Source organism: Glandiceps talaboti, chromosome 9 (assembly GCF_964340395.1).
Source record: "Glandiceps talaboti chromosome 9, keGlaTala1.1, whole genome shotgun sequence".
NCBI classification, from domain to species: Eukaryota; Metazoa; Hemichordata; class Enteropneusta; family Spengelidae; genus Glandiceps; species Glandiceps talaboti.
In genome coordinates, this window is record NC_135557.1 from 237,071 (window position 1) to 256,648 (window position 19,578).

At 36.6% G+C, this 19,578-nt stretch overlaps 1 protein-coding gene across 1 annotated transcript in view; it reads left to right on the plus strand.

Moving 5' to 3' along the window:
- LOC144439690 (protein turtle homolog A-like) overlaps positions 1–19,578 on the plus strand; it is a 148,152-nt gene that overhangs the window by 26,053 nt on the left and 102,521 nt on the right. Inside the window, exons 2-6 of the mRNA XM_078128925.1 lie at positions 5,944–6,279; positions 7,999–8,268; positions 15,009–15,296; positions 16,134–16,415; positions 18,295–18,410. Of these exons, the coding sequence (XP_077985051.1) occupies positions 5,944–6,279; positions 7,999–8,268; positions 15,009–15,296; positions 16,134–16,415; positions 18,295–18,410 (1,292 nt within the window). The remainder of the gene's footprint in view (positions 1–5,943; positions 6,280–7,998; positions 8,269–15,008; positions 15,297–16,133; positions 16,416–18,294; positions 18,411–19,578) is intronic.

Genomic DNA, 19,578 nt, shown 5'->3' on the forward strand with positions numbered 1-19,578 from the left:
GCAACAAGACCACGCCCACAGCAACAGCCAAACAGTGAGGTATTTCACAAAGATAACCATGAGGATGAATAGACAATTGAATAAGCATTCAAAAAATGTATGTAATTTTGCCCAGCAACAAGACCATGCCCATAGCAACAGCCAATCAGTGGTGTATTTCACAAAGATAACCATGAGGATGAATAGACAATTGAATAAACATTAAAAAAATGTATGTTATTTGCCTAGCAACAAGACCACGCCCATAGCAACAACCAAATAATCATGTATATTGCAAAGATAACAATAGGAATTAATAGACAAATGAATAACAATTAAAAAAAATGTATGCTAATATGCCTAGCAACAGCCAAATGATCACACATTTTGCATAGATATCAGACACATTCAAAAAATGTATGCAAATATGCCTAGCAACAAGACCACGCCCATAGCAACAGCCAAGTGATCACATGTATTACAAAGATAACAGGGATAAGTAGACAAATGAATGTATGGATAATCATTCAGCAAATGAACACATATACCTACACGTACATGTAGTATGGATCAGCATATGGGTTAAACAATTTTTAACAACTGTACAGTTGTGCTATAATGCCATTGGTGGTATTTTTGCTGGTTGAAAGAGGAATATTTATTATGTCTCTGAAAAGAGCATATAATCTCAAAAATGGTCAAAATAGAGATTTTTTATGCATCTCCTCCTTAACATGGTGTCTAAATTGGCTTATGTTTGAGATATTTATGCATCTCCTCCTTAACATGGTGTCTAAATTGGCTTATGTTTGAGATATTTATGCATCTCCTCCTTAACATGGTGTCTAAATTGGCTTATGTTTGAGATATTTATGTATTCCTTTTCTTGAGGCAGCTGACAGTGTGCTACTGCTCTGCAAGTTTGAAGCATGTGTATGTGTAAAATCAAGCCAGGCCAAAATAAATGAGTTTGACCAATAAAATTAGGAACACCGCATGAGGGGTTCACTATTTGATTGGGAGAGGGGGGTTAGCACAACTGAACTGAGGTTCAATAGTGCTATAGGCATCACCCGGCGTGTGTGTGTGTGTGTGTGTGTGTGTGTGTGTGTGTGTGTGTGTGTGTGTGTGTGTGTGTGTGTGTGTGTGTGTGTGTGTGTGTGTGTGTGTGTGTGTGTGTGTGTGTGTGTGTGTGTGTGTGTGTGTGTGTGTGTGTGTGTGTGTGTGTGTGTGTGTGTGTAAACAACATAAAGTCAAAAACTGCTGAACCGATTGTCATGATATTTGATGGGTCCATTACCTTGGGTGTCTAGTTGAGAGATTGTTCAAATCAAAATGATCGCATCACAGGTGTGTGATTTTGGTCAAAAAATGTGATTTTTGGTCAAACAAAACTTAAAGTCAGAAACAGTGAAAGTACAAACATTGTATTTACATCAATTGATGCAATAGCTGTAAGTGACAGTGAAAGTACAAACATTATATTTACATCAATTGATGCAATAGCTGTAAAGGCCCGGTTACACGATGCAACTCGACTAGCAACGCACCATGCAATTCGTCGCATGTGACGAATTGCCTCGTCGCAGGGTCTTGTGACGTTGCAAGGTGCGTCGCAAGGAAACCGACATGTCGGTTTCCTTTCGACGCGTCGCAAGTTGCTTCTCGAGTTGCTTCGTGAGTTGCACCGTGTAACCACTTCGTCGCGTCGCAAGCAATAACCTTTGACATATACCTACGTGTCAAATGACGTTCAATGTTATGGCCGCCATGTTTTTAGTATAAATATTCTATTTCAGCAAGTATTTTTTTATATAATTTCGATTTATCACCACGATTATCACTTATAAATAGTATACAATGTCTATGAATGCTTGATTTCCGCTGAATATCATTTTATTTCCAACTTGAATGCAAGTAGTGACATCGGAAAGATCAACATCGCCATAAACGAACTTCGAATTGAATAGAGTTTTACTATCGATACCTCAACAAGTTTTCAGTCATTTTATTCGTAAATATTAGCAATTTCATAGCATTTTTGCCAAATTCCTGCCGCTAGAAGACTTGACCTCGATGACCTGTAACTTTTATATATTTACGCATGTGCAACAGTTAGCTCTTGCGACTCACCATGCAACTAGTTGCATCGTGTACGCGCTCCCGTCGCAGTTGCTAGCCTCGTCGCATGCGACGAATTGCTTCATGAGTTGCATTGTATAACTGGGCCTTAAGTGACAGTGAAAGTACAAACATTGTATTTACATCAAACTATGTATTAGCTGTAAGTGACAGTGAAAGTACAAACATTGTATTTACATCAATTGATGCAATAGCTGTAAGTGACAGTGAAAGTACAAACATTGTATTTACATCAAACTATGTGTTACAATGTAGCTGTAAGTGAAGACAGAACACAGAAGACAGAATTTCTAGACAACATTTTCCTGACAACTAAAAAAGTACTTGTCATCATAAACATATGGGTTACATTTAAGTACAACTGACACTCGTTGGAAAAAAGTGTAGCAATGGCAATAAAATTGGTTTAGGTGTGACAGAATTCTGGCAATATTTCAAAAAGTACCAATCATCATAGAATGAAAACAGTGAATGTCATCGGCTAAAGTTTATTGTGCATGAACATCTGACGGTTGGTACATTTGTTGTAATGGATAAGTAACAAAGAAACTTTTAAAACAGTACCAATTGTCTTAGAATAGAATTTATACAAGAAATGTATTGTTGGTAGCCAAATGTGATGTTTTAACTTAGACCATTCTGTGTATAGTTGGTTGAGAATTGAATGATATTGAAGTTTTCTTCTGCATCTTTTTATTCTAAAAGCTGAACCTTTGTTGTAAACTTACTAATTATCAGTGAATAAAAGAATGTCATAACCTACAATTTAATGTAGAATCCATAAAAGAATGTCATAACCTACAATTTAATGTAGAATCCATAAAAGAATGTCATAACCTACAATTTAATGTAGAATCCATAAAAGAATGTCATAACCTACAATTTAATGTAGAATCCATAAAAGAATGTCATAACCTACAATTTAATGTAGAATCCATAAAAGAATGTCATAACCTACAATTTAATGTAGAATCCATAAAAGAATGTCATAACCTACAATTTAATGTAGAATCCATAAAAGAATGTCATAACCTACAATTTAATGTAGAATCCATAAAAGAATGTCATAACCTACAATTTAATGTAGAATCCATAAAAGAATGTCATAACCTACAATTTAATGTAGAATCCATAAAAGAATGTCGTAACCTACAATTTAATGTAGAATCCATAAAAGAATGTCATAACCTACAATTTAATGTAGAATCCATAAAAGAATGTCGTAACCTACAATTTAATGTAGAATCCATAAAAGAATGTCGTAACCTACAATTTAATGTAGAATCCATAAAAGAATGTCGTAACCTACAATTTAATGTAGAATCCATAAAAGAATGTCGTAACCTACAATTTAATGGCTGATGGTGGCCTTTTTAATTTTTTCTGATGTATGCAAATTTATGCAAATATTCAAGACCTAAAATCAATAAGTAGGTCCTTAGGAACACTTATGCCAAATTTGGTGCTTTTATCCGGCATGTAACAATAAAGTTGCTAAGCCACCTGACTATTATGTTTGCTTTGAAATTTAACACACACAAAAAATCAGGGGTTGAAATAATGTAAAAATTTTGCTTGTCCACTGGGCAAGTAGAAAACAAAAAGTACTTGCCCAAATCAAAAAGTGCTTGCCCATTCCAAATAGTGGGGTATTTTTTTGTGGCTTACAAATGCACTGTTGTGATTGATTGGTCTTTCTTTTGTTTATTGTCAAAAAATGTCACTTTGAAAGTTTCAGGAGTCCTAGTAGATAATATTAATTTTCCTCCTATAGCATATAATTTTTTGTTCACCTGTGAAAAGTAGTTAAAATAATCACAACTTTTTCAGCACTTTCATAAGCTATCAATATAAAAAATTAACATTTATTTCAACACATATAAAATCTTTATAATATTTTTTCCTTTTACACCATGTCAATATATTTTCTTTCCTTTTTTCAAACTATTTTTCTCCCAGAGAATTTGCAGTTGATTCAAATACCCAAAACCTGAAAAATCATGTTGTAATTTACTATTGATGAACAATATTCAATGAGTCACTGGTCATTCCAGGTATGTTTTCTTGATAGAGTAAACAAAGTACGTCAAGGACAGCTGGTCCAGATTGTTTTGAAAAGTTGCCAGTCAAGAAAACCATCTTCTCAATATTGTTACAATGTTACAATTTTCCAGACTTGTTGGAGCCATGGTTATACAGTGTATCCAAAGTCCTATCAGACATGTGTAGTGTCTGATAATATAAGTACAGCATGAACACAGGCAAAAACACATCCCTGATCAATCGGTAGAGTTGACTTCTCCTCTGTTACATGTACAGAGGTCGCACACGGAGCTCAGATACTACCTCAGACCCTAGATGATTTCGCCCAAATGATTCATTTTACAATCTGAACTGATCGCAATCTTGATGGTCTTTCATTCTTAGTGAAAATGTAGTCAGATATTAAACATATCTCTGTATGAAGTGCACATACAGATATGCAATGACTTTATTTTTAAATATGTTTTCAGTAGGGAATTATGTAGACGTGATCACAAGTAAATGTAATAAGCATAAATATAGCAAATATTCTTCCGCTCTAAGGTAGGCTGAGGGCGCAGTGTCAGCTCTGATCAATAAAGTCACAATTATGTACTACAAAATCTTTTGTAGTAACCGTGATAAAGTCGAGTTTATCAGGAATATTTCGAACGGGCCGTTCGTATACATCTTCATACATGGACGTTTTAACTCGTACATGATGAAAAGGTCATCAGGATAGCTTTAAACTTTACGAAATGATTGATTTGGACAATATTTTTTAAGTAACCTCTCAGGGTCTGATGTAGGGTCTAAGCTCTGTAGGCTCTGCGACCTCTGTGACAGAGGGCCCTCTGTCTGAGAAGTCAACTCTACCCTGATCAATAATCATAAGAAATTCTCCTTGCCCCTTTGGTCAAGTACACCCAAGCCTTGAAATTACTTGCCCGGGGCAAGCAAGTACATGTAAAAGGCCATTATTCAAGCCCTGATATGACTATGTACATGTATGTATATGTCAGACAGTGTATGTCTGTGACTCATGTTTGTACATGTATGTGTAACACTGCAGTGTAATATTACATGTATATGTGAGTACATGTACAATGGATAGTATGTCTAACTGTAATGTTATATGTGAGTGACTATATATGTCTAACAGTGTAATATTATATGTGAGTGAATATATATGTCTAACAGTGTAATATTATATGTGAGTGACTATATATGTCTAACAGTGTAATATTATATGTGAGTGACTATATATGTCTAACAGTGTAATATTATATGTGAGTGACTATATATGTCTAACAGTGTAATATATGTGAGTGACTATATATGTCTAACAGTGTAATATTATATGTGAGTGACTATATATGTCTAACAGTGTAATATTATATGTGAGTGAATATATATGTCTAACAGTGTAATATTATATGTGAGTGAATATATATGTCATACATTTTTGTATATAAGTTGGGGCCAGTCATCTCATACCATACAACACAACACAACACAACACAACACAACACACAAGTTGGGGCCAATCATCTTATACCATTCAACACAACACAACACAACACAACACACAAGTTGGGGCCAATCATCTTATACCATACAACACAACACAACACAACACAACACAACACAACACACAAGTTGGGGCCAATCATCTTATACCATACAGCACAACACAACACAGCAGCTGCACAACACAACACAACACACAAGTTGGGGTCTATGTCTTTGAATGGAGGCTTGTTTTTTCTAAGAATGTTTTTTAACTCTTCTATTCAACAGTTTTGGTAGTAAATACCGAAGTGACTGAACACCATGTGCGTAGTGGTGAAAATGTTATTCTCCATTGTGATGTAAATCGTCATGGAAATGATGTCCCATATGTTATTCAGTGGGAAAAACAAGGAATTGGTGTTCCAATATATCTTAAATTTGGTAATTATCCAGCTCACATTGATCCTCAGTTTGAAGGTCGACTTAGTTTGGTGAATGAGGCATCATTAATGATTTACAATATACAGACTGAAGATGAAGGACAGTATGAATGTAAAGTTATGTTTCTAAATGGTGAACATAATCAATTAAGAAATGGTACCTTGGTGCATCTAATAGTCAGTGGTAAGTTTATGTTTCTAAATGGTGAACTTAATCAATTAAGAAAATGTACCTTGGTATGTCAAACAGTGTGCGCTGTGTCTGTGGCTGTCTGTGTCTGTGGGTGTTTGCAAAGAACTTTTAGTTAAACATTATTACACAATTTTACCTGTAAGTACCAGTACCAGTAAGTCATATTAGAAGTTAAAGGGGAAAGCCTCTCCAGGTAATTGGAGACATTTTCACAAAATATGGGTTCTGGAGAGTCATTTCATGATGTTACATCACTTACAGTTATTTGGAATTTCAGAAAAACATCAAGTTAATAGGGATTCTTTTATGTATCTTTGCTATGGGCTGTTGCATCATGGGAGTCAGCAGAAATAATGTATGCATTCAGTGATTGCCCACTGAATATTCATGAATACAAAAATGCTAACACTTCCAGTATTTGTGTTAACACGTTATTCCGCGTCTGGGACGCAATGCATTTAAATGGGACCCACTTCAATTTTCACTGGTGGGTCCCTGGAACCCATCACTATCTATGCTCAATGACGGTGACAATGTATTTCGTTCAATGAGAAAGTCTTTATAAAGACAATAAAAAGTTCGGTCAAACAAGGAAAAGAAAAAGACCGATCTCACACCAGATGTATGAAAGTGTAATTTATGAGTAAAGAATGTGTGAACTGATCGTACATGACGTTGACGCCTGATGCGACATCGACTATGATGTCGGTATCTTTCACACTGACACATGTACGTAGTGATAATGCATGCTGGGGTTTTCCATCGTCGGTGATGTCATCAAACATGGTGGCAAGCATAGGAAATATGTTGCAATTTGCGTATATTTTGACACTTGTCGAGCATTTTCCTGCGACGATCTCCACTTTTATTCATCCCCCAAAAGACTTTGATTCGTCCTACTATGGAGTTTGTAGCTTTCAAAGGCAGACAGAACTTCGATCTGCATCACATCGATAGCAACCATGAATCGTTTCTTTACTCCGTACCAAGCAAGAGTTTCTCTGAAACATCTCGACTAAGAACATCGATCACCCGTGCGATCAATCATTTTTCTTTTACACGCATGATCAACACAAATCAACTTTAGTACTGCATTTTTATAAATGTTTATATGTTTTGTAAGACAGATTTAAAGTTCCCGATGATGCTGACACAAGGTTTTTTACAGTAGTGAGAATGTAAACAAGCATGGTCACCTCCATGATCACATAGTGAAATGTCGATCGGAACTTCCATGTGTGAAGTACTTCGTACATCCAGTTGATAACTAAATTAGCGTTGCAAACCACGGCCTCTTTTATTGCATTGTCCATTAGTTCGCGGAAGAAGTAACCGCTCTGGTTTGGGAGAATGAACTAAATATGTAACACATTATGTCTTGGAAAGTGTATTGGAGAGTATTTAATTTTAGTGTGAATCATTGTACTGATGAATACATATAACAACACATGAATTCAAAATAAAAGGTATTTATTAACATAATGTACTTGGCGATGTGTATGTGTGGATTTATTAAGAATGAATGTTTATGAAGACATTTGTGTGGATACGAGTGATAATAAATGATAGTAAAATAGGACCCCATATTTTTTAAAGGGACCCCATATTTTCAGCAGTGATGGGTCCCTGGGACTCACTGGTTTCAAAGTCTAGTGCAATCCCTGACTTCAGTGTAAAACAGCTGTCATGAGATTTATTTCCTATTTACAGGACCCCCAACGTTCCTTGAAGCATCACCCTCTAGAGTCACATTTCAGCCAGGTCATGATATGGTATTGGTATGTAAAGCTTCAGGTAATCCTCCACCAACAGTAACATGGACCAAAGATGGTGAAGGGATAGAATCTGGACCAAGAACACAGATTGATTCAAGTTCACTAACTTTGTTTAGAATTGGTAGCAGTGACAGTGGGGCCTATGTGTGTATGGCTCAAAGCACGGAGGGTGAATCGATGCGTACTATCAGAGTGGTTGTACAGGGTAAATACATGAATATGTTCAATAATTATTTTCTAGTATTTCTCACTTGAAGTCGTTCATCTTTAGAGAGAAAATTGTGTGACTAGAATGGCCACATCTCCTTGACAGTTACCTGGGTGATGTAATCTCAATCTGTGTGTACATTTTTAGCACAACTGAACTGAGGTTCAGAAGTGCCAGAGGGATCGCCCGGCATCTGTGTGTGTGTGTGTGTGTGTGTGTGTGTGTGTGTGTGTGTGTGTGTGTGTGTGTGTGTGTGTGTGTGTGTGTGTGTGTGTGTGTGTGTGTGTGTGTGTGTGTGTGTGTGTGTGTGTGTGTGTGTGTGTGAACAACTTAAAGTCAAAAACTGCTGAACCGATTGCCATGATATTTGATCGCATGACAGGTGTGTGATTTGGGTCAAAAAAGTGATTTTTGGTCAAAAAACTTAAACTCAGAAACTACTGGGCAGATTGGTGCAATATTTGGTGGGAACATTCTTAAGGGGGTGTAAAGTTCGATTTGTTAGACACTACTCGGCGACACTATACCAAAAAAGGTCCCTCCAGATAGTGAAAATTTAGGGAAAAGGGAACGGAGAGATATTGCATCGACAAGTGTGAAAGACGTTAATTAATGCAAAAAATACAAAAATACAACTTTCGATGATTATTACAAGACATTGAGAGAAAAACTAAGAAAACCCAGGGAAACTTTTTTAGTTTATGTACTCAAGTTTCATGACTCTATTTTTTAAAGTTAAATGATATTAAGTGAAAATCGACAAAAATCACAGTTTTTGGGTAAAAATCAGTAATATGCTTGAAAATGTAAAAATTTACCACAGAAACCATAACTTGAAATATAGAGTCAACATAATACATGAAACACATAGTGTATTTATCTTGTCTTTATTGTAAAATATTATTAAGGAAAAGTGAGCCAAAGAACCTGCATCTCATCCTTAATCTGCAAATAAATGCAGGTAGTTCTAAACATCATGCATGACGTACAATTAGTGTTCAGTAGGATTGTTTTTTGTTTGGTTTACTCAAATATTTCATAGCAGATGACTGATGTGCGAAGTGAAATTGAACATAGTACATGTATTGTGTCATTTCAGCAGTGTCATGTTTGGAAGTTGAGTGTTGTGTGAACTTTGTGTACACAAATTATTTTTGACTTTTTTCTACCATAACCAGTGAATGTCTACCCCACACTAATTCCTCTAAAAATTAACTCAACTATTGTTCAAATAAAAGTAAAGACGATACAAGATTTGAAACATACTGATATCATTACATGTGCAGTAACAGAAATGCGCACAGTCACGAGTGCACATATCACATACAATTTGCTAGCAAATAAAGTGCAAATTTGCCACCATTACAACGAAAGGCCTAGCGTGGGAAATATTTCGGAAGATACCATTTGCCTGCTGTCTCGTTGCGATTAGCGGGTTGTTTATTTCCATCACTCGTACATGGCTTACTAATACTAGCCTGAAAAGAAATGAGTTATTTGCCTTTTACTCATACTGAAACCGGTGGTTTCTCCATTGTGTAGGCCATCTGCTGGACTTCATCAAACTGTACATCTATTCATTTATTATTTTATACGATGATAAGATATTTCTATACATTTCAATCATTTTATTAGCACAACTGAACTGAGGTTCAGTAGTGCTATAGGGATCGCCCAGCGTCTGCCTTCTGTCTGTCTCTGTGTGTGTGTAAACAACTTAAAGTCAAAAACTGCTGAACCGATTGCCATGATATTACTAGTTGGGAAATTAAAAAAAAAGGGATTTTGGGTCAAAAAACTTAAACTCAGAAACTACTGGGCAGATTGGTGCGAAATTTGATGGGAACATTCTTAAGGGGATGTAAAGTAAGATTTATTCATGACATGATGATTCCATCGGTAATATGCAAATGAGGGCTAAAAATGTGTCTTTTTGGTTAAAAATCTATAATTCCAAAACTACCGAGCAGATTGGGCTGAAATTTGATGGGAATGCATCTAGGGATGTATGGATAAAGAAATATTAAGCATACAATGATTCCATGAGTGATATGCAAATTAGGTGTAAAAATGTTCATTTTTGGTCAAACACTTACATCTCAAAAAGTACTTGGTCAGTGAGTCTGAAACTTGGTGAGATGTTTCTGAAAGTGTTATTCTGCAGATTTTCTTCAAAACATTTTGACAAAATTGCCCCTAGCGACCATGACCACGCCCTTAGCAACAACCAAATGGCAGTATATTTTGGTCAAATAACAACATCATCTGGTAGGCAAATGAGTAAACATTCAAAAAATGTATGCAAATACCCTAGCAACCATGACCACACCCATAGCAACAGCCAAACGGTCATGTATTTCACAAAGATAACAGGGATTAATAGACAATTGAATAAACATTCAAAAAATGTATGTAAATTTGCCTAGCAACAAGACCACGCCCATAGCAACAGCCAAATAATCACGTATATTGCAAAGATAACAACAGGGATTAATAGACAATTGAATAAACATTCAAAAAATGTATGTAAATATGCCTAGCAACAAGACCACGCCCATTGCAACAGCAAAATGATCACGTATATTGCAAAGATAATATCAGGAATTCATACACAAGTGAACAAAAACATACAAAAGTGTATGCAAATATATCTAACAACATGCCCACGCCCATAGCAACAGCCAAATGAAGGCATATATTGTAAAGATAGCAACATGGTTGGATAGGCAACTGGATAGTCATTCACCAAATGAACACTTATTGTTAGCTTCGACTACCATATGGATAAACTTTTTATAAAAACTACAGTTGTGCTAAAAGTATAATATGTACCCAAAATTTGTCACTTAAGGCCTTGTATAAAAAATATGTGGTTCCAATCATGCCCAATTATAGAATAGGCTGGTTAGGCTCATCACCCACTTCGTTATCTTTCGTTGAAGAGATCAAATGCCATTTCGTATGTAGTAGAGTGTAGTTTTGTTTATATTTGTGTACAATGAATCTCAGCATGTTTAAACAGTGAACCTGTCTATAGAATTTTGCATCAGATAATTGTCAAAGCTATGTCAGATATGTCAGAGTTGCAGGTACAAGTAAATGAGGTAATGTCTACAATATATGTAAGTGACAGTGATTTTTGGCCGCCTGGGCACAGATGAAGTACGGTTGAAATTGACCGTGCTATCTTTGAAATTAGTTTCAACACTAAGTTGAAAATATTACATTTTGAATTAAAGTTGGATCCATTTGAGAGATCACAGGCCGTGAAATTGCTGTATTGTATTCCTATTTGTAAACAAAGTCTAAAATTTTTATTTTATACGTCGTGTCACATCGTCTAAAAACCAGCACACAAAGTGGACACAATCACTGCACTGTAAAGCAAGTTAATATTTGACAATGATGTAATTTTTAGTCTGTAATTCGTCAGCTAAATTCTTCCGCGTCCGCTAAAAACATTGAAAATGAGTGAGAATTGTTTTCACTGTCTTTGATATTATCATATAAATTTATAAATCAGCTGTATATATGTATTTTCAAATTAAAATTTAGAGATACTATGTCGTTTTATTTTACGAATTTGGACTATGAGTTCTACAACACATTCATCAAACTCAAGTATAGACATGGCTGACAAGTATGCGATCGTGATTTCCTATTCTAGTTCCAGACGACCGTATTCCAATTTTACTCTACGTTATCTTCATACATTACTAGTCTAGTTCCTGACAACCGTATTCCGATTTTAGCCAACGTTTATTACCATTAATAACGTATGGGTAAAATCTGAATACAGTTGTCAGGAACTGACTATGATTTTCCGACCCATCTTGATAATTTAGAACTTTTCAATTTTTGAACTCTAGGACCAAAACGGGTCATTCTCTAAAAATGTGTAAGACTTTTAACTTTCATCCGTATTTGTCAACAGTGTAAATGTCAATGGTACATGATGGCTTACGGTGTATGTGTACTACTACTAGTACTATGCGACACTTCGTGTGCATAGCGTACTAAATACTACTATTGAATATTGGTGACAGGAAATGCTTCCACCATGTACATGTGTACTAATAATCAAAACTACTCGATTTGGCTTGTCATTAATTACCATTTTTCTAGATTGAAATATTATAGCCATCTAGTATGCTGCATAAGTTTGGCACTGACAACGTATTCCCAGAAATGACAGTCAATTTGGAAATGACCGTGTGACACCATGACTTATTTTTCTTATAACTTGTTATTGGCACGCCAAATTTTCGTAACATGCTCTTTAGTGCGGATACTTTCAATCTGTCAATGTTTTCCATGACAACTTATGGTTGTAGATGGTCACAAAAGAGAGCATTTGTTTTCCAGACAAATACATTGCCCTTCCTGTAAACAATATGGCAAGGCTGTTGTTAGCTTGACCCCCTTGACAACCATTGTTAGTCATATTTGCATATCTCGTGAGATCTGCCACGAGACAGAGAATACTTTATTTGGCACATACATTAACCTAAGAAAGCACGCTTGTCCAAAAAAAGCCTGTTACCATAGTTTTTTAGTTTAATTTATGGGTAAAATTTAGTTTAATTTGCATAATTAGTGATTCCCTTAGTTCAGTTTAAATCTGGTTGTACATGTACATGTATGGTGGTGTTCATGTCAACTCTATGCTACATGTATTGGGGTGTTCAGGTCTATTCTATGTTACATGTATAGGGGTGTTCAGGTCTATTCTATGCTACATGTATTGGGGTGTTCAGGTCTATTCTATGTTACATGTATAGGGGTGTTCAGGTCTATTCTATGCTACATGTATGAGGGTGTTCAGGTCAACTCTATGTTACATGTATGGAGGGTGTTCAGGTCTATTCTATGTTACATGTATGGGGGTATTCAGGTCAACTCTATGTTACATGTATTGGGGTGTTCAGGTCTATTCTATGTTACATGTATTGGGGTGTTCAGGTCTATTCTAAGTTACATGTATTGGGGTGTTCAGGTCAACTCTATGTTACATGTATGGGGGTGTTCAGGTCTATTCTATGTTACACGTTTTGGGGTGTTCTGGTCTATTCTATGTTACATGTATTGGGGTGTTCAGGTCAACTCTATGTTACATGTATGGGGGTGTTCAAGTCAACTCTATGTTACATGTATGGGGGTGTTCAGGTCAACTCTATGTTACATGTATGGGGGTGTTCAGGTCAACTCTATGTTATATGTATTGGGGTGTTCAGGTCTATTCTATGCTACATGTATGGGGGTGTTCAGGTCTATTCTATGTTACATGAATGGGGGTGTTCAGGTCTATTCTATGCTACATGTATTGGGGTGTTCAGGTCTATTCTATGCTACATGTATTGGGGTGTTCAGGTCTATTCTATGCTACATGTATTGGGGTGTTCAGGTCTATTCTTTGCTACATGTATTGGGGTGTTCAGGTCTATTCTATGCAACATGTATGGGGGTGTTCAGGTCAACTCTATGCTAGATGTATGGGGGTGTTCTGGTCTATTCTATGTTACATGTATGGGGGTGTTCAGGTCTATTCTATGCTACATGTATGGGGTGTTCAGGTCAACTCTATGCTAGATGTATGGGGATGTCCAGGTCTATTCTATGTTACATGTATGGGGGGTGTTCAGGTCAACTCTATGTTACATGTATTGGGGTGTTCAAGTCAACTCTTAGTCTATCAGCTAGCCCTCGGATGTTCTTCCGATAAAATACGACACACAGCCGAACAACGCTATCGAGGATGGAACATCCGAGGTCTAGCGAATGTCATCAGGATATAATAACTGCCAATCAGAGAACCGTATTATCGACAAGCACAAACAGAGGACAATAGCTAAATTTTCATGCATATTCATCTTAAGGAGGGGCTTGTAAAAATAACCACCAATGCGTTAACTAAAATGTGTGAATGACAACGTCTACACACTCATCAAACACAATTACCATAAACTGATAAGACATAGTAATGACATAAATGTGTTTGTCAACACCTGCATGCAGAGATTGAATATATTAAAGTATATATATGCATATATGGCCCAACCCACCGCTTATCGTAATCTCAATGGAATGTCCGGTCTGACAATGACATTCGCTAGACTGTTCGGGCAAGCCCTCACATGCGAACTTCGTTCGTTTATAGTTATAGCATCGAAAAAACGCCCGAACGTCTAGCAGCAAGACTAGTCAACTCTATGCTACATGTATTGGGGTGTTCAGGTCTATTCCATGTTACATGTATGGGGTGTTCAGGTCTATTCTATGCTAGATGTATTGGGGTGTTCAGGTCTATTCTATGCTACATGTATTGGGGTGTTCAGGTCTATTCTATGCTAGATGTATTGGGGTGTTCAGGTCTATTCTATGCTAGATGTATGGGGGTGTTCAGGTCTATTCTATGTTACATGTATCGGGGTGTTCAGGTCAACTCTATGCTAGATGTACATGTATGGGGGTGTTCAGGTCTATTCTATGCTAGATGTATTGGATGTTCAGGCATGGAAGATTACTCTTCACAATGTAAGCCCAGTTGGTGTCTTTACTGTATTTGACTACAAAATGGAGATTGTAAGCTGTTCTTATTTACCCCCCCCCTCCCCATATATTGGCATACATGTATATCAATACCCTTCCTTCCCCTTTCCCACCCCCCTCCACCAGCATTTTTGGACAGAACATTGATACTATGTAAATCCATTCATAAGTTTTATTGTATACTACAGGGCCACCACATTTTGTTGTAAGGCCACAGAATGCCACAGTAAGAGAGAATGGTCAAGCTATCTTTGAATGTGAAGCAGATGGTTCTCCATCATCCATTACCTACCGATGGTATAAAGATAGCGATGAATTGGAACGATTTCCCAACTTGAAAAATCGTGTTGAAGTGTTGTTGCAAGGAACAATTATGGTGCATAGTGTAAGACCAGAAGATGAGGGATTGTATACATGTCGTCCTGACAATGGGGTTGGCAACCCACCACCTGGATCAGCATTTCTTGCAGTTTTATGTAAGTATAGTATATTGATGTTGAACCACATCAGTATAACCACTCACTGGTTTTTAGTCCCATTAGCTACATAACAGTCCCAGGAGCTATATAACAGTCCCAGTAGCTATATAACAGTCCCATTAGCTACATAACAGTCCCAGGAGCCACGTAACAGTCCCAGGAGCTATATAACAGTCCCAGTAGCTACATAACAGTCTCAGGAGCTACGTAACAGTCCCAGGAGCTATATAACAGTCCCAGTAGCTATATAACAGTCCCATTAGCTACATAACAGTCCCAGGAGCCACGTAACAGTCCCAGGAGCTATATAACAGTCCCAGTAGCTATATAACAGTCCCCGTAGCTACATAACAGTCCCAGGAGCTACATAACAGTCCCAGTAGCTACATAAAAGTCCCAGTAGCTACATAACAGTCCCAGTAGCTACATAACAGTCCCAGGAGCTACGTAACAGTCCCAGTAGCTACATAACAGTCCCAGTAGCTACGTAACAGTCACAGTAGCTACATAACAGTCCCAGTAGCTACATAACAGTCCCCGTAGCTACGTAACAGTCCCAGTAGCTACATAACAGTCCCAGTAGCTACGTAACAGTCCCAGTAGCTACATAACAGTCCCAGGAGCTACGTAACAGTCCCAGTAGCTACATAACAGTCCCTGTAGCTACATAATAGTCCCAGTAGCTACATAACAGTCCCAGTAGTACTGATACATCTGATTTTAGGCATGAGGAGAAATGAACCACCTCAGTTCTATCGTAATTTAGTGTCTTTACACTGCAGTTCAATTGAAATCAATGTTTTGGTCATCAATGATCACATTTGTGTTTTTCAGATACTGCATATGTAAAAACTATGCCCCTCAATACTTACATCCCAAATGGATTAATGGGGATTATCCCTTGTACAATCAACTCCAATCCACCATTGCTTAATGTTATCTGGATCAAAGATGGAACAGTTGTAGATACTACTGATGTACGTTATGATATACGTTATAATGGTGACCTGTTAATTAAGGAGGTAGACATTACTGACCAAGGACAGTATACCTGTACACCTTACAATGAACTAGGAACACGGGGGGAGTCACTCCCAACTAATGTACTTGTTAAAGGTAAGTATACATGTACACCTTACAATGAACTAGGAACACGGGGGGAGTCACTCCCAACTAATGTACTTGTTAAAGGTAAGTATACATGTACACCTTACAATGAACTAGGAACACGGGGGGAGTCACTCCCAACTAATGTACTTGTTAAAGGTAAGTATACATGTACACCTTACAATGAACTAGGAACACGGGGGGAGTCACTCCCAACTAATGTACTTGTTAAAGGTAAGTATACATGTACACCTTACAATGAACTAGGAACACGGGGGGAGTCACTCCCAACTAATGTACTTGTTAAAGGTAAGTATACATGTACACCTTACAATGAACTAGGAACACGGGGGGAGTCACTCCCAACTAATGTACTTGTTAAAGGTAAGTATACATGTACACCTTACAATGAACTAGGAACACGGGGGGAGTCACTCCCAACTAATGTACTTGTTAAAGGTAAGTATACCTGTACACCTTACAATGAACTAGGAACACGGGGGGAGTCACTCCCAACTAATGTACTTGTTAAAGGTAAGTATACCTGTACACCTTACAATGAACTAGGAACACGGGGGGAGTCACTCCCAACTAATGTACTTGTTAAAGGTAAGTATACCTGTACACCTTACAATGAACTAGGAACACGGGGGGAGTCACTCCCAACTAATGTACCTGTTAAAGGTAAGTATACCTGTACACCTTACAATGAACTAGGAACACGGGGGGAGTCACTCCCAACTAATGTACCTGTTAAAGGTAAGTATACCTGTACACCTTACAATGAACTAGGAACACGGGGGGAGTCACTCCCAACTAATGTACCTGTTAAAGGTAAGTATACCTGTACACCTTACAATGAACTAGGAACACGGGGGGAGTCACTCCCAACTAATGTACTTGTTAAAGGTAAGTATACCTGTACACCTTACAATGAACTAGGAACACGGGGGGAGTCACTCCCAACTAATGTACTTGTTAAAGGTAAGTATACCTGTACACCTTACAATGAACTAGGAACACGGGGGGAGTCACTCCCAACTAATGTACTTGTTAAAGGCATGTATACCTGTACACCTTACAATGAACTAGGAACACGGGGGGAGTCACTCCCAACTAATGTACTTGTTAAAGGTAAGTATACCTGTACACCTTACAATGAACTAGGAACACGGGGGGAGTCACCCCCAACTAATGTACTTGTTAAAGGTAAGTATACCTGTACACCTTACAATGAACTAGGAACACGGGGGGAGTCACTCCCAACTAATGTACTTGTTAAAGGTAAGTATACCTGTACACCTTACAATGAACTAGGAACACAGGGGGAGTCACTCCCAACTAATGTACTTGTTAAAGGTAAGTATACCTGTACACCTTACAATGAACTAGGAACACGGGGGGAGTCACTCCCAACTAATGTACTTGTTAAAGGTAAGTATACCTGTACACCTTACAATGAACTAGGAACACGGGGGGAGTCACTCCCAACTAATGTACTTGTTAAAGGTAAGTATACCTGTACACCTTACAATGAACTAGGAACACGGGGGGAGTCACTCCCAACTAATGTACTTGTTAAAGGTAAATATACAATGTATCAGTGTACATGTAAACTAAGAACTATACATCTTCTGAATTGGCTTAGATCAATCCTATAGCTGTCACTAAAAATAACAATTGTCCAAGCACTTTATATCAATATGAATTGTTCAGATATTTGGGAATTAATTTTTTTGTTAGGCATAATTCATATTGTTTCATGTCTGAAACTTATAGGAATCAATACAATACAATGTACAATACCAATGGTATTGTATATTGCAAAACAGTGAATTTTATTCTATGAATTTAAACAAAATTTAACTTGAATCCTTTTCTGTGACAGATCCACCAATATTCAGCATGAGACCATGTAGCATTTATCAAAGAGAAGAAGGTCATAAGGTTACCTTTCACTGTGAAGCTGAGGGTAACCCAAGACCAACTATTCAATGGAGAAGGGTCAGTTTTGGTTTCCATCTTGATTTGAAACACAATTTATCAATAAACCAACAATTTTAAGTTTACATTTACCAGTCACTATGTATAGTTTTACATTTACCAGTTACTAGGTATAGTTTAACATTTACCAGTTACTAGGTATAGTTTTACATTACCAGTTACTAGGTATAGTTTTACTTTTATTATTTACTAGGTATAGTTTTACATTACCAGTTACTATGTACAGTTTAACATTTACCAGTTACTATGTATAGTTTAACATTTACTAGTTACTAGGTATAGTTTAATATTTACCAGTTACTAGGTATAGTTTAACATTTACCAGTTACTAGGTATAGTTTAACATTTACCAGTTACTATGTATAGTTTAACATTTACCAGTTACTAGGTATAGTTTAACATTTACCAGTTACTATGTATAGTTTTACATTTACCAGTTACTATGTATAGTTTTACATTTACCAGTTACTATGTATAGTTTACATTTACCAGTTACTAGGTATAGTTTAACATTTACCAGTTACTAGGTATAGTTTTACATTTACCAGTTACTATGTATAGTTTTATATTTACCAGTTACTATGTATAGTTTACATTTACCAGTTACTAGGTATAGTTTAACATTTACCAGTTACTAGGTATAGTTTAACATTTACCAGTTACTATGTATAGTTTTACATTTACCAGTTACTATGTATAGTTTAACATTTACCAGTTACTAGGTATAGTTTAACATTTACCAGTTACTAGGTATAGTTTAACATTTACCAGTTACTATGTATAGTTTAACATTTACCAGTTACTAGGTATAGTTTAACATTTACCAGTTACTAGGTATAGTTTAACATTTACCAGTTACTATGTATAGTTTAACATTTACCAGTTACTAGGTATAGTTTAACATTTACCAGTTACTAGGTATAGTTTAACATTTACCAGTTACTAGGTCTAGTTTAACATTTACCAGTTACTAGGTATAGTTTAACATTTACCAGTTACTAGGTATAGTTTAACATTTACCAGTTACTAGGTATAGTTTAACATTTACCAGTTACTACCAGTTACTAGGTATAGTTTAACATTTACCAGTTACTAGGTATAGTTTAACATTTACCAGTTACTAGGTATAGTTTAACATTTACCAGTTACTAGGTATAGTTTAACATTT